Consider the following 17,042-nt stretch of genomic DNA (forward strand, 5'->3'; position numbering starts at 1 on the left):
AACAAACAAGTCTGGTGACTTTTGAAGCGATCGATCCTCTGCTACATAATACATCGCTGCGGATTACACAGTAGATAAGAACTAAAAAGACACAGCTCATGATTTCCTCAACATGAAATTACTGGTATTATTATTGCTCTCTGTGGCAACATCCTTCGCTGCAGAAGGTAAGAGGTTCATGCAGAAACATCTTATGGTTCAATTGTAGGATTTTAAATGAATTTTGGGCTGAAGCCCGAAAGAGGGAAGTATATTTATATATTCTGTTCTAGTGACTTTTAATGGTTAACCTTTAAGTTCATGAGGTTCGGTTTGGGAACAAATGATTTACTCAGGGAAGCTAAATACAGGCTAATCATATTATGTATGTGCAAAAATTAACATTGCGTCATGATTTTTTTTTTAAGGTTTAATAAACTATTTAAAATAGCATTTTAATAAAGAGACCGGTTCAAAGTCGTCCATGTTGCTGTAGTTCAAAATGAAGCCGTGTTAGCGTTTCGGCCACTCGAATAATAATTAGCTTCAAATACCATTTTTTGTAACAATTTAGCAACTTTACATTATAGCTAGCTAAAACCACTTTAAGTTTCGGTTATAACAACAAGAAAGAATGCCGACAAATTAAGTACATTCAAGTCAAACCATGGCGTTTAATTTTACAGGTATAAAAATGGATGCTAGCGTTTCGATACTACACGCAGTAGTAAGTGGATAGTGTGTCCTATTACTGATGAGGTGCGCATGTCGTAGGCCAATCCAGAGAAAGCTAATCATGATGGTATACAACAGTGTGAAGAACAGCATGTGGTGAAGATTTTCTTTTGAACAAAGGCGTATCTACAGAAGACTGTAGACTATCAGCCGCAGTAAGACTAATCTTTAATGGTGTAAACACTGTAAGTCCGTCAGTGACGATCCCAGTCGTGTTGGTTTCCAGCCCACAGCAGTGTGAACATCGTATGGAACACCTGATCCTGGATAGTCAACAAGTTCCTCAGAGATCAGTATTTCAGCACTGATGACGAAGTGAAGCAGAATGTCCTAGGATGGTTCAGACGTACTGACAAATCTTTCGAATATTTTCAGGCATTAGTTAAAATGTAGCAGGGAGGCATGTAGATTCAGTTTCAATACGTTGTTTCCACTCTTTAAAATTAGTTCTATTGTTCTATAAACTCGGATGTCCCATTTTGTCAAGAATGCCCTTGAATATTCTTGAACACACAGTGTTTTAGGGTCGTTTGTTTTCTTCTGGGTTTTTTTTTTTTTACCCAAATAGCTCCAGTCTCCATTTGTTTGTGATCTTCTGGTGTTATTTTCTTAAGGTATTGACGTAAATTATAATTTTTGTTCGATTTTCAGTGGATTTTCTGTGAAATTCCTGATATTGTGTAAAGGAGGGTTTATTTTCAGATTACATTTATATCTTAAATGCTGCCAAAATGCCCTTTTCCTGTCTGTGACTATAGAATCGTGCGTCGGACGTTGTCAGAATGGCTTTGACAAATTACAGAAATGCCAATGTGACACTTTGTGCAAGTACTACAAAAGCTGCTGTATAGATTACGATAAAACTTGCAGAACCAAAGGTAAGTGTTCGGGGAAACCCACAACTGCACGTAGTACATTTTACAGTTGTTAAGAGTTAAATCAAAGGTTGATCTGTGCTTCTATTCTAGTTAGTCGTGGAGATGTTTTTGACATTCCTGAGGAGAATTTGACTTCTTCAGCGAGTGACAGCGTGGCTCCAACTAGCTCTGCATTGATTACCGAACCTGAGGGAGAAACCTGCAGTGGGAAATCGTTTGATGCCTTCCTGCAGATAAAGAACGGATCGGTTTATGCCTTTAGGGGTGAGATTACTGGCTATGATGATGATTTTTCTTATTTTCTGCAAAAGAAAATTCACCCCCCACAGTTTGTGTAAGCTTGTGCACTGAACTCATGGCTGTAATTTGTGTGCGACACTGTAGGTGAATACATTTTTGAACTGGATGAGAAATCGGTGATGCCAGGTTACCCCAAGCTCATAAAGGATGTTTGGGGTATCTCTGGGCCCATTGATGCCGCTTTTACTCGAATTAACTGCCAGGGGAAGAGTTATATATTCAAGGTACATAATGATCTCCCAGAATTCTATCACTTTTTCACTACAAGACATTAGACACAGCTCATAAATTAAATTGGTCAGAGAACTAAACACAAAACCTGCGTTACTATACACATCCCCTACATAGCCATACACATCCCCTACATAACCATACACATCCCCTACATAACCATACCCATCCCCTACATAACTATACCCATCACCTAAATAACCATACACATCCCTTACATAACCATACCCATCCCCTACATAAACATACACATACCCTACATAACCATACCCATCCCCGACATAACTATACCCATCACCTACATAACCGTACACAACCCCTACATAACCATACACATCACTTACATAACCATACCCATCCCCTACATAACCATACATATCCCCTACATAACCATCCCTATCCCCTACATAACCATACCCATCCCCTACATAACCATACTCATCACCTACATAAACATACGCATCCCCTACATAACCATACCCATCCACTACATAAACATACACCTCCTCTACATAACCATACTTATCCCCTACATAACCATACCCAACCCCTTACATAACCATACCCATCACCTACATAACCATCCCCATCCCCTACATAACCATCCCCATCCCCTTCATAACCGTACCCATCGCCTACATAACCATACACATCACTTACATAACCATCCCCATCCCCTACATAACCATACACATCCCCTACATAACTATACCCATCACCTACATAACCATCCCTATCCCCTACATAACCATCCCCATCCCCTACATAACCATACTCATCACCTACATAAACATACACATCCCCTACATAACCATACCCAACCCCTTACATAACCATACCCATCACCTACATAACCTTCCCCATCCCCTACATAACCATCCCCATCCACTTCATAACTGTACCCATCGCCTACATAACCATACGCATCACTTACATAACCATACCCATCCCCTACATAACCATACCCATCCCCTACATAACCATACACATCCCCTACATAACCATACCCATCCCATAAATAACCATAACCATACCCATCCCCTACATAACCATCCCCTTCCCCTACATAACCATACCTATCCCCTACATAACCATACACATCCCCTACATAACCATACCCATCCCATAAATAACCATAACCATACCCATCCCCTACATAACCATCCCCTTCCCCTACATAACCATACCTATCCCCTACATAACCATACTCATCCCCAACATAAACATAACCATACCCATCCCCTACATAACCATAAACATCCCCTACATAACCATACCCATCCCATACATAACCATAACCATACCCATCCCCTACATAACCATACACATCCCATACATAACCATCCCCTATCCCCTACATAACCATACTCATCCCCTACATAACCATACTATCACCTATGGTTCCTATTAATTACTTACTTAATTATTAAACACTACTTTATTGACTATATGTATTGATTTAATCGTTAAATTAATTAATGATTGTGCTAAAAAAAAATACATTTTTCATTGCAGAAATTTCAAGTAATTTAAAATATTTCATAAAGCAAATCTCTGAATGTACACTTTCAGCCAGCCATCAACAATTTAGATTATAATAAATTAAAAATATATTTAAGAAATGAAAATCTCCACTTGATCTGGTGTTTAACGTCACACAGGGTAACAAGTACTGGCGCTTCGAAGGCGATGTCCTGGATGAAGACTATCCCAGAAATATCTCAGTGGGTTTCGAGAACATTCCGGATGACTTGGATGCCGCATTTGCTGTTCCTGCTTCGGCACACCACAAAAAGGAGAGAGTGTATTTCTTTAAAGGTGTGTACGCAACGAGCGATTAAACAATTCACTTTCAGCATTCTGGATTTGGGTTGTTTTTTTTGCCATTTACAGCAAAAACAATCGGAGGCCAACAATTGTATAAGACGTCTTCGGTTGTGGTAGCATGCAATTTTTTCTTCACTTTATCTAGGGGACCCACACCTGTTCCAGCATGTCAATTCTTTTGTGTATAAAGAGAGTTCAATTGGTGTGGAACATCTTGCGTGGCCTGCTATAGAGCTCTAAACTCAACCCTATTGATGAATTCACCCTTAGGGATGAATGTGAACGCTGCACCCCAGACCTTCTCACCCACACCCTCAAGTCAGTACCTGACTTTAAAAACTGGCTGAATGAGCACAGATCTCCACAATCACACTCTAAAACCTAGCGGAGCATCTATTCAGAAGAATGAAGGTTATTATACCAGCAAATAGGGACTAAATGTGGCATGGGATGTGGCACATGCAAAAATCGATTGATTTAATTAAGAGGTGTATTGAAAGAGATAAGACAGCAGGTGTAAAATGCACGGCCCACCACTATATTACAGTGTATGAATCCTCAGAAACAAGGAGACGTGATGTACCTCTATATAAATCACTGAAAAAAGTTGAAATTGTACAATTGTGCTGCACGACAGTGGTGCCATCTCATTCATACTGTTTTCGTAGGTGATCGTTATTACCAGTACGAGTTCAAGCACCAGCCATCGCACGAGGATTGTGTCCGCATGACCAAATCCTCGCCGTCCGTCCTCTTCACTCACTACACTGACCTGCACTGTAACGACGGCATGGATGACCTGTTCGCTTTGATCTTCCCAGACAGTAAATCTTCTTCACCCACTTCAAGACTTTCTAATATTCATCAATACAAATGTTATTAACTTGTCTCCTGTCTCTTCTGTCCTGTGTGACATGCACACAACAGTTTCAGGACATCACAAAGGACCCCGTTTTATTTCCAGAGACTGGGTGGGCATCAAACCTCCTATTGATGCTGCAATGGTGGGACGGCTGTACCTGACCTCCGTAGCTTATTCTTCTGCTACACATTCGCTTTCGCAAGTTCCGAGTACACGAGGAAGGAGCAGAGGCCGAGGATCCAAGAAAAGCCATTCATCTTTTTGGGATGATTTGGATTTCGATTATGATGAGAGGTACGTACTTTCCTAAAAATGCAGTTTTAGCATCCAGATTACTGCAAAGGTTTAAAGCCTTTTAATAACCTTGAATTATTTTTATTTATTTATGTATAGTCTTTAACTAATTATAATAATAATGATAGATAGATAGATAGATAGATAGATAGATAGATAGATAGATAGATAGATAGATAGATAGATAGATAGATAGATAGATAGATAGATTATAAAATATTATTATATTATTACATTTGTAAGATACTTGTAGATATAGTATAGTTCAGTAGATAGGAAAAGATAAAGAGATACTTTAAGTCAATGTTTGTTTCAAAAAGGTTTTTTGGCACACAAAGACGAAAGAAAGGTCAAAAGAAGGGCAGAGGTAGACGTCCATCTTTCGACAGCGTTTTCAGCTATGACGACACGGACTACGCTGATTCTGACCTAGTACGGAAGAAAGAAATGCCTGTGCAAAATGTCTACTTCTTCCAGAAAGGTATTCTTTACTAAAATCTTAAAAGGACATATCAAGGAAATGCAAACTGATAATAAAAGCATAAAACACTGTAATATATTTACAGGTGAATATTGTACTTTGTACGGTGCGTTACTGCGTGTTTCCAGTGACATTCTGTACATTTCAGATCAAATATATCAATGGCAGTTTGTTGCTGCTGGGATTTGAACTCACAACCCTCTGGTTATTGAGATAACAAAGTGAATACAATATTTAAAACATATCATAAATATAGTCCTATTTTATCTGATGTTTTCTGATTATAAGACAAACCAAATATGCATTATCTGGACAAAAGTATTGGGAAAACTGATTTTCGCAGCCATTTGTGGTGCTTTTTCCAAAAAGTTAAAGGCACACAATCGTATAGGACGTCTTTGGAAGCAGTAACATTACATTTTTCAATTACTTGAACTACAAGACCCAAACCTGCTCCAGGATGACAATGCCCCTGTGCCCAAATCCAGCTTTATGCTTTAAATGGGTTGGAGTGGAAGATCTCTTGCTGTTGAGCTCTAATCGGATAAGGGCATCTGCTAAATGGCGTAAATGTAATTAATTGGAACACTGACCGCACCCTGGGCTCCTCAGCTCATCTACATGAGTACCTGGCTTCAACAACCATTGTGGTTGAATGAGCACAAATCTCCACACGCACACTCCAATATCTATTGCAACACCTTCCCAGAAGAGTGGTGGTTCTTTTTCTAACTTCGCTCGGTGTTTCACTATGGGAATCGCTTTGGGCGTGACCAACTACGGAAGCTCTTATGACACCACGTCTGTCTTGACAGACAGGTCGACCTGAGATCAGGCTCCGCCCTACCTTTATCTCTCAGGTCGACCCCATCTAACATCATTCGCGCTTTCTTCCCGTGAGGGACTACACTAAGCTCTCTCAGCACATCCAGTTCTCGGCTGTTTTCGCTCAACTGTTCATCGCGCGGGCCGTCATTGGATTCCGCCACCGAACGCGAGATCAGTCATACGGGATCGTGCTGAGCATCATCACGGAATAGCGTCCGTGTCGAGGCGAGCTATTCCTATTCCTGCTGGTATTTAGTTACACGGTAGGGACATAGTAGCGTCAAGCTATTACAGGCTTAGCGCGTCAAGGCGAAGCCTTCGAAGGGCTAACTACCCTGCGAACATCGGCAGACTAACGTGTTGTGACGAGTCTAATATTCTCCGTACTCAGCCATGTCGACGGTCATCCCCCCCACCAAAGGGAATGAGTCAAAGATCAGGGAGGCTGCATCCCGCCCGTGTCCATCATCATGTGGAGCAACCATCTCGGGCAGGGACCCTCACCCGATGTGCATCACGTGCATGGGCCCGAAGCACGCTCAAACGTCGCTCGCGGACCTGCAAGCATGCGCTCACTGCGCGTCATTGCCGGTGAAACATTTGGAGAGACGGCTGAGAGTGGCGGTGGCTAACCAACAGGACCCGTGCCTGTCTGGCGCCGCTGCGAGGTCTACGGCCGTTGAACATCAGCCGCGAGCTACCACGAGCTGGGCGGACCTGATGGAGGCCGAATTGCCGGTCATGCCGCCTCTGTTCGGCGACCTCCTCGCGGAGGATGAGGAACGACCGTGCGACGAGGACGGGGATGCGAACTCAGGCCTCCTCGACTTGGACATGGAGGACGAGGATGAGGACGACAGTGGTCCCTTCCCGGCTCAACTCATGACGTGTTCACTCGCACGTCAGTTCGGACGATTGCGCAATAAAACTTTCACCATCGCATCCAAGCCACGGGCTGAGGGCGATGTGTTCAGACACAAAAAACAAAATAAATGTTACAATTTCGCATCCAGGCGATCAGCCGAGGGCGATTGTGCACAAGAATCCCGAAAGTTCAGCGTGCACCCCCCCAGTTTTGCCGCTGGAGGGCGCGCTCGCTCTGCCAGCGGAGCTCTGCGCGGCGACGGTTGTGACGTCATCAACGCGCGACCAGTGTTGTGTACGCGGGGGCTCCCTTTCTGCGCACCTCGTTAATTGGCGCGCATGCGCGGCGCACCCGTGGGTTTTAAACACGATTTCACGGGGATACAGGCTCCAATTCGCTATGAAACCACCCAGATTCAACGGTGTGTTGGTCTCGGTTGCTCGAGGAGAGTCGGCTCTCGTCCTGACGGCCGAGATCGACTCTCTTTTGAGGAAAAAGGCAGTCAGAGTTGTTCCGGAGGCAGAAAGCCGTCAGGGTTTTTACTCCCGATACTTTGTGATCCCGAAGAAGGGAAGCACATCTCTTCGTCCGATCTTGGACTTGCGTGTGTTAAACAAGCACCTGAGAAAATATTCATTCAGAATGTTGACACACAAAACGCTCTGTCGGTCGATCCGTCCAAACGATTGGTTTGTGACGATCGATCTATCGGATGCGTATTTTCACATAGACGTTTACCCGTCACACAGAAAATATTTGAGGTTTGCACACAGAGGCACTGCCTACGAATTTCAAACCATTCCGTTCGGTCTGTCTCTCGCTCCGAGAACTTTCAACAAGTGTGTGGAGGCCGCTCTTTTGCCATTGAGAAACAGCGGGATTCGGATTTTGTCTTATATAGACAATTATCTGATATGCTCCTCGTCAAGAGAGCGAGCGATCAGAGATGCGGAGAGCGTGATCACGCATCTCTGCAGCTTGGGTTTCAAAATAAACAGGGGAAAAGAGCCGCTTGTGTCCCGCGCAGCGCGCGGAATATCTAGGACTCAGTATAGATTCCCTCTCCTATCGTGTCACGCTGACGGAGAGAAGAATCTAATCTCTCATACAGTGTCGCTCCCGTTTTCGGGCAGGGACGAATGTCCCGTTCCGAGTGTGCCTACGAATGCTGGGTTTAATGGCTTCGGTGATTTCTGTGGTGCGTCTGGGACTTCTCATGATGAGAGATTTTCAGAGATGGGTCGCGCGGTTGCGCTTATGTCCCCGACGTCATCTCAATCGGCCGGTCAAGATAACGCACGCGTGCGTCTTAGCGCTCCGCCGATGGGGATGCCCCGCGACTCTTCGGTCGGGGATTCCCTTGGGAGCGGTGTCGTCGAGGGTTACTATGACGACGGACGCGTCTTTGACGGGCTGGGGCGCGACCCTTATGGGCAGAGCTGTGAACGGCGTTTGGCCTCCGCAGCTGATCTCGAGTCATATAAACTACTTGGAGTTGTTAGCGGTGTTTCTAGCTCTGAAACATTTTCTGGTTTTCATAAGGGGCCAACATGTGTTGGTAAAAACGGAAAATTCCACAGTAGTCGCATACATCAACCGACAGGGGGGGGTGCGCTCCCTCCAGTTGCATCAGTTGGCAAGGAAACTGATAATGTGGTGCGACGCGAGGCTTTTATCCATCAGAGCAACTCATGTTCCAGGAATATGGAACAAGGTTGCAGATCTGTTGTCCAGGGGAAACCCCCTGTACTGGAAACTGCACGCTCAGGTGGTGGAGCAGGTATGGCAGAGATACGGCCGGGCTGCCGTAGATCTCTACGCCTCGCGAGAAAACGCTCAGTGTCCTCTGTACTTTTCTCTAAGGGACAGAGATGCACCGTTGGGTGTGGATGCGTTAGCCCACCCATGGCCAAACGTTCTTCTCTACGCGTTCCCTCTGCTGAGCTTGATCTCCCCCACTCTAGCCAGGGTCAGAGAACTCAGCTTGTCACTGATTTTGATAGCTCCACGCTGGGCGTCCAGACACTGGATCGCAGAAATAGTTCAGCTGCTGTCGGATCAGCCGTGGCCGCTCCCTCCACGGAGGGACCTTTTGTCCCAGGTGGGCGGGGAGATTTATCATCTGCACCCGGACAGGATAGCTCTATGGGCCTGGCCCTTGAGAGGTGGATCTTGAATGTGGCAGGTTTGCCACGATCGGTTATACACACTATCCAGAGTGCTAGGGCCTCGTCTACTCACACGCTTTATGACAATAAGTGGCGAGTTTTTGAGGAGTGGTGTGGCCGTGGTCGCATTGTCTCCTTTCAGTGTTCTGTGGGAGACATTTTGTGCTTTCTCCAGGATTTGCTGGATAAAGGGAAAGCTTTTTCTACTTTAAAGGTGTATCTTGTACGTTACAGAACTTTTGGCTTTTCACCCTCCTCCGTTCTCATCTCAGGAGGAGGAGAGGTTGAGTTCCTTATGCCCAGTGCGGGCTCTCCTTACATACGTCAGGAGAACAGCGGATTTCAGAAAGTCTGACCGGCTGTTTGTGTCTTGGGCTACCCCCCACAAAGGGAAGCCATTGTCGAGACAACGGCTGTCCCACTGGATTGTAGGGGCTATATCTCTAGCGTATGAATGCGGTGGTTCTCAAGCACCTGAGGGTCTGAGGGCCCACTCGACTAGAGGGATGGCGACTTCATGGGCCCTGCTTAAGGGAGTTTCTGTTCAGGAAATTTGTGCGGCGGCCGGTTGGGCCACGCCACACACCTTTGTGCGGTTTTATAGACTAGATGTGTCTATGTCATCCTTGGCACATGTGGTGCTGGGAGCCAGACGTCCTGTGCCCATGTGATTGGGTGTAGCGGGATCATGTGCAATCCGGGAGTGGTCTATATCTCCCATAGTGAAACACCGAGCGAAGTTAGAAAAAGAACGATGGGTTACTTAACGTAATCCCGGGTTCTTTGATAACAGAGTGAGGTGTTTCACCAGCACTTCCCTCCTTGCACGAGGACGGGAAGAAATCTCGTTGCAATGATGTTAGATGGGGTCGACCTGAGAGATAAAGGTAGGGCGGAGCCTGATCTTAGGTCGAATTGTCTGTCAAGACAGACGTGGTGTCATAAGAGCTTCCGTAGTTGGTCACGTCCAAAGCGATTCCCATAGTGAAACACCTCACTCTGTTATCAAAGAACCCGGGATTATGTTAAGTAACCCATCGTTATTATAACAGCAAACAGGGACTCAATGTGGGATTGGATTTTCAAAAAACACATAACAATTTTATGCACATGTGTGCTTAAAGACTATTAAACCAATTTCTATACATTTTTTATTATTATTTCCATTGCATCAAATACTCTTGTTCTATTGGCAGACATATTTGGTTTTTCTAAGCATTTATTGTTAACAGGAAAATTATCGGCCAATGAGACCAAACAATCCAAAGTTTTGAATTAGTACAAATATCTATGCATTATAATTATATATTTGGTTTATTGTAGAAAGTATTAAGTAGAAAATACCCAAAAATGTGACTATATCCATATTTTCACATACCAAAGTTGCATTTTCTGGGTTTTTGTTGTTAACCAAACCAATACTGCCCCAATAACACAATTATTAACATATTTACTACAATTAAATTTAAACAATATTTTTCTATATCTGCAAGAGTGAAAGAGAAAGTTTATAGGACTGAGATGTTGTATGGATTAGAGACAGTGGCATTGAGTTAAAGACAGGAGGCGGAGCTGGAGGTAGCAGAGCTGAAGATGTTGAGGTTTTCGTTGGGAGTGACGACGATGGACAGGATTAGAAATGAGTTTATTAGAGGGACAGCACATGTAGGACATTTTGGAGACAAGGTGAGGGAGGCGAGATTGAGATGGTTTGGTGCAGAGGAGGGACATGGGGTATATCAGTAGAAGAATGCTGAGGATGGAGCCACCAGAAAGGAGGAAAAGAGGAAGACCAAAGAGGAGGTTTATGGATGTGGTGAGGGAAGACATGCAGGTAGTTGGTTTGAAAGAGGCAGATGTAGAGGACAGGGGGGTATGGAGACGGATGATCCGCTGTGGGGACCCCTAATGGGAGAATCCGAAAGAATTTTTCTATAAATCAATATTATGACTTTACATTTTTTTTTTTTACATTGAATGTATAAGAAAAGTTGTGGGCTACCTTAAGTTTTTTAGATGTGAATTTTTTCCTAATAACCTTTTTTTGCATTTAGATAAATACTACAGACTGGACCTCCAGACTAAAAGCATCGACAATATGAATCCTCCATACCCGAGATCCATCGCTAAGTACTGGCTGGGATGTAAAGAGAAAGATTTGGCAGAAAAACGATAAAAACAAAGCTGTAAATGATTGAGATTGACTACTGTGATTCTTAACAACTGATTGGTGATAAACATGCTTCTAGACGATAATCCAACCATGCCTGCTAGTAGGGTCCAAAATGGTCTTCTCAATCTATATTCAAATCTTAAACCATGTGAGATCCTGTGGTTATTCAAATCAAACCAGTTACTTGTATTTGCTGCCACCTGTATTGATGTTGTATCTTTCTCTTTCCTACTCTGTCGCTTGACTTGATGAGTTTTAAAAGTGGGAATCACTGACTATGTAAACCAACAAGCTTTTGAATATGTAATTACTACATAATAAACTGGTGTATCGCTCTACCTCTGACAGTGTGCTGTGGTGATAAGATTAAAAACACTGACAGTTGACGTGAATAACAGTGATTATTATATGATTGATTATATTAGGCAGCAGATAAAGAGTCAGTTCTTGAAGCTGACGTGTTGAAAGAAGGAAAAATGGGCAAGTGTAAGGATCCGAACGACTGCAACAAGGAACAAATCATCTCAAACCTCTGCTGCATTGATTAGTAACACCAACAGTAGTCAAGGAAGGACACAGAAGAGATACCGTAGCACCAAGTGCTGAAAAGGTTCTGAAAGACTGGTGTCAGTACATGCAGTGCATTACAGCTTGCTACATATAAAGTTGCACCCCAGTACACTACTGAGAGCTCCTACAACTGGCACCTAAACCTGACCATGGAGCAATAGAAGAAGATGGCTTGGTCTGATGGCTGGGTGCATGTGCATCTTTTACTGGGAAGGAAATGGCACCAGACGGTGGTGCAACTGCACATTTGCTGAGGGGTCTGCAAGACGGGCGCCCCTTTCCACTCTCTCTCTCAAAAAAAAAAGGGGTAAATTCAAGAATAAATACACTATATTCAGCCACTCGTGTGGTTCTCCTATGCACTGCATATACTAGATTTAGCATTTTCCAGAATGCATTTTAGGAAGAAGGCGAATGAGCGAATGTTGTGAAGCTCTGGTCAACGTTTTGCTGGAATGGTAAAGGTGTTGACTCCGCCTCCAAATTTCCCCGATCTCAATCCTGTCAAGCATCTCTGGGATGTGCGAGGCTTTGCTGCTAGCATCTTGGTGCTAGATACCACAGCACATCTTTAAAAGTCTTGTGAAGTCAATGCCTTGATGGATCAGAGCTGCTGTGCCAGCACAAGGAGAACCTACACATTTTCTATATAATACATTTATTGTGAGGCCTGACCTGGCCTGATTAAGTCGTCTTCTGGATGGTAACAGTAATGAAACTCTGTCAGAGCGCTTCATAGCACCACTGTGGAGTGGAAGATCAGGGATTCGGTTTCTGAAGCAGCATGGCCTACCTTTTTTTTTTCCTCACATATCGACTAATGATACCTGAATTCTTTTATAACAATAAGTTCAAAGGTGTGTCTTTTAAAATACTTCATCTCTTCTATCCTACCAGGCTTTATTCTAAAAAGAGATTTTCCAAACACTGATCCTTTATGTTCTTTCTGTGGTGTTGAATCTGTTTTTCATTTTTTTTTATCTTTTCTATGAATGTGCACACGCAGCTTTGTTTTGGAAGGATTTTTGCACCGTTGTTCATTAATTTCTATCACGAGTTTCGTTTTGTTATACAAAGAGGTTCTGTTTGCCACGACTTTGAAATAAACCAAAAAAAAAAATTCAGTATTATTACTAAATCCTGTTTACTGTTTTGTTTGGAAATTCTTCAATTGGCAGTTAAAACTATTTCACGCTGTAATTTGTTTGATAGTTTTAGAATGTTATAATAAGTAAATTTCTCATTTGTTTTTTTTATAACCATAGCATTGTTGTGTATTGTGTGTAGCAGGGTGATGAGATTGACAGCTGCGCCCTCTGCTGGGCGTAAGAGTGAACTTGAAATAAACTTTAGGCTTTATGTAATACATTTAATAATAAATTTTATTTAGCTACTAATAAGTAAAATCTAGTTAGATCATTTTTAAACTCCCCAAATTACACAATTGGCAGGTGTTAAAAAACTCCCTAAAAATATGTCCTTAGATTTTTTTCTTCCCAAAAAAAAAATTAAATAAAAAATATTCACTTAAAAGTGCCAGTCTTGAATTATATCCTCAAAAATTATTGTATGTATGGTGTCTATTTAACCTCCTACTCATCGAAGCTCCATCATTAAGCCTCAGGCTATTTCAATTATCTTTATATATATATATATATATATATATATATATATATATAATATTATAGATAATATAAAATTGTGAACTAGGACCTTTGTGTCGTATCTAATTTTATCTTACGATCTTTTATCTGTCAATTATCTGTGTCTCAGTTATCTAATATTATACCCTATCAATAATTGAACAACTAGAACTGACACAAAGCTGCCTTTGAGCAGGATTTATTTCCTTTTGCAGCAATAAAATCAAAACGTGTGGATTGGCAAAAGAAAGATTGATGAATTATTACATAGTCTGGTGAATAGTTGGGCTGAATACTTCTTAAATTGCTTTGAGGTGGCGATAGAACAAGCAGGATTGATAGCCAGTGGCTGCGTTATAATATAGAGAGACAAAAGTTATTTTACATAGCTAGGTGAGGTGAGGAGGCCTGGGGTGCACTCAGTGTGAAAAGTTCATCCCAAAGGTTTTGAATAGGGTTGAGCTCTATAGCAGGAGATCTTCCACACACCTCCAACCAGGTTCTCAACTGTTTACTGATGGACACAAGTATAGAACTGTTCATGGTCCTAAGCCAATGTAGCATAACTGTTCATAAGTGTTTGCTTGCATCCTTTCAGGCCACCAGGGGGCGACATACATTTTTAAAACGGAAATGCTAAAGGATCATATATATATATATATATATTTATACGTTTTAAAAATGTGTGTCGCCCCCTGGTGGCCTGAAAGGATGCAAGCGTGAAGAGTGTAAACAATACAGGAGTACTGGAGAGTGTGATTATAAGTAATGATCTTTCTACAGTCTTCTACAGTCATTTGTGGTTATAAAACTAGGAGCTACTGAGCAACTCATAAAATAGCTCAACATTTGCGATCATCACAGATCTAACAGCAGCTTCTCCAGCAGTGTCTAAACTCCACATGAAGTGGGATCCAATTGGCAATGGAACGTCTCTAGATATTTTGGGATGTTGGCAGCATCTTTAAAGGTCCACAATCTTCATGAGGTGGGACGTGACTGGGGCTGGAGCAACCTCAGGATGCCTCGGGATGGGGAGAGAACGAGAAGCAGTTGAGAGGAATTAGCGTAGCTGCTGTTCATGATATTAACAGCACAAGTTGATAATGTGCATGTGATCAAATGTTCAGGAGCACAAGGTTATGATGTGATGTGTGTTATGTGTAGAACTTGATTAAAAGATAAGTATTTAATCTGCTCTTAAACTGGGAGAGTGTGTCTGAGCCCCGAACACTGTCAGGAAGACTATTCCAAAGTTTAGGAGCTGAATGTGAGAAAGATCTACTGCCTTTAGTGGAATTTGCTATTCTAGGAACTACTAGAAGTTTTGAGATCTCAGGGAGCGTGACGGATTGAAGCGTTTTAGAAGACTGGAAAGATAATTGGGAGCCAAACCATTTAGTGTTTTGTAAGTGAGAAGCAGTAGTTTGTAGTCGACTCGAAACTTAACAGGAAGCCAGTGTAGGAATGGGAAGATTGGGGTTATGTCATCACATTTTCTCGACCTTGTGAGAACTCTGGCTGCTGCATTCTGGACAAACTAAAGCTTGTTTATTAATGCATTGTCTAGTAATGCATTACTATAGTCTATTCTGGAGGTCATGAACGCGTGGAGGAGCTTTTTTGCATCAGATATAAACAACATGTTTCTTAGCTTAGCAATATTTCTAAGGTGGAAGAAGCTGTTTTGTAACATGGTTAATATGATTTTCAAAAGACAAGTTGCTTTCTAAAATAACTTCCAGGTCTTTTACTGTGGAACTAGTGGTTAGAAAACATCCTGCTAAATGCAGGTTGAAATGCTGGAGCTTCTGTGTACTCGTTTTTGGGCCGATGAGCAAAATCTCCGTCTTATCAGAATTTAACAATAGAAAGTTATGGGTCATCCAATTCGAGCCAATTGAGATGTTTCATCTGGTTTCTATGAGATATGTAGTTGGGTATCATCAGCATAACAGTGGAAGCTAATCCCATACCTTCTGATAATATTTCCCAAAGGAAGCGTATGTGTGTGTGTGTGTGTGTGTGTGTGTGTGTGTGTGTGTGTGTGTGTGTGTGTGTGTAAATAGTGACCTTGGCACAATGGACACTTTTTTCCCAGCTCTGACACACTGGTGCTCATGACGTGCCACGTCTATAGAGCTTCCTCTTCCTTCACAATATGCAAACACGTGAATCCTGTGCTCTGTTTGATGTGGCAACACATCCCAGTATCTCCTGGTAACCCGTGGCGAGATCTGAAGTCGACCTGCCAGCTCGCTCTCTTTAGGGGGAAAGTGCTAGCAGAGAGAATTTCTTTGATTTAGGTCCAAAAATATTGCACGGGAATTTGACTGAAAGATGGTTTAGTGCTTCAAGTGAGGACACAAATATGTGTTAAATATGTGTTTGTATAGCTGTGTTTGAGATTCAGATGAATTGCTTTGCAATGGTGGTAGAACCGCTGAAGAGTTTCATTGATTTGAATTCATTGAGAGCTCATGCGAACCTTGGATCATATTTGAAATGCAAACATTTTGAACATATTATTGTAAAATGCTGGTCTGCTGGGACATCTGGCTGATTGGAACACTTTCAAATCGCAGCATTTATTTTTTAACCTAATAAGTGAAAGAAAACATTTTCAAAATTAACTGGCAAATTAATGAACCAAGCTAATTTAAGACCATAAATAAATAACAGAATTGTCAATCGATTTAAATATTTAATCGCGATTAAGTGCACGATCGGCATGATCTAACTCGTGATCAATTGCAACTTAATTGCACATTTTTAACCGTTCTAAATGTATCTTAAATTAATAATTTTCAAGTTTTTAATACTCTAATTAACATAGGAATGAAAAAAATATATATATAAAAGGTTTTTGCAAATGTATGTTTATTATTAATGAAACCAAACTCAACATAGAGCATGAGGACAAAATATTCTTGGAAATGTTTTAAAGAAATTATACTGTTTTAAATGACATAAAGCATCAGGGGTGTGTGTGTGTGTGTGTGTGTGTGTGTGTGTGTGTGTGTGTGTGTGTGTGTGTGTGTGTGTGTGCGCGTGTGCGTGTGGTTACATAGTTACATTGCTGACAATTTAACTAACTAAATCAAGTCCAAAATGGGAATGAGCAAAACCTTAATATGAGTAAAAGGAGGCCCAGAAGGACTCAGGAGCGCTTTTTTTTTTTATTCTTGCTAATTCTTGACTGATGATG

The 17,042-nt window shown here is 42.1% G+C and overlaps 1 protein-coding gene across 1 annotated transcript; it reads left to right on the top strand.

Moving 5' to 3' along the window:
• Positions 1–38: 38 nt before the first annotated feature.
• Positions 39–11,959, top strand: vtnb (vitronectin b). Its single transcript, XM_083564226.1, has 9 exons — positions 39–167; positions 1,473–1,592; positions 1,683–1,856; positions 1,977–2,116; positions 3,785–3,941; positions 4,619–4,774; positions 4,878–5,106; positions 5,427–5,587; positions 11,503–11,959. Exons 1-9 carry the CDS (start codon positions 113–115, stop codon positions 11,622–11,624), a joined length of 1,314 nt encoding a protein of 437 aa, XP_083420352.1. The 5' UTR covers positions 39–112; the 3' UTR covers positions 11,625–11,959.
• The last annotated feature ends 5,083 nt before the right edge of the window (positions 11,960–17,042 follow it).

Source organism: Silurus aristotelis, assembly GCF_946808225.1.
Source record: "Silurus aristotelis genome assembly, chromosome: 16".
Taxonomy (NCBI): domain Eukaryota; kingdom Metazoa; phylum Chordata; class Actinopteri; order Siluriformes; family Siluridae; genus Silurus; species Silurus aristotelis.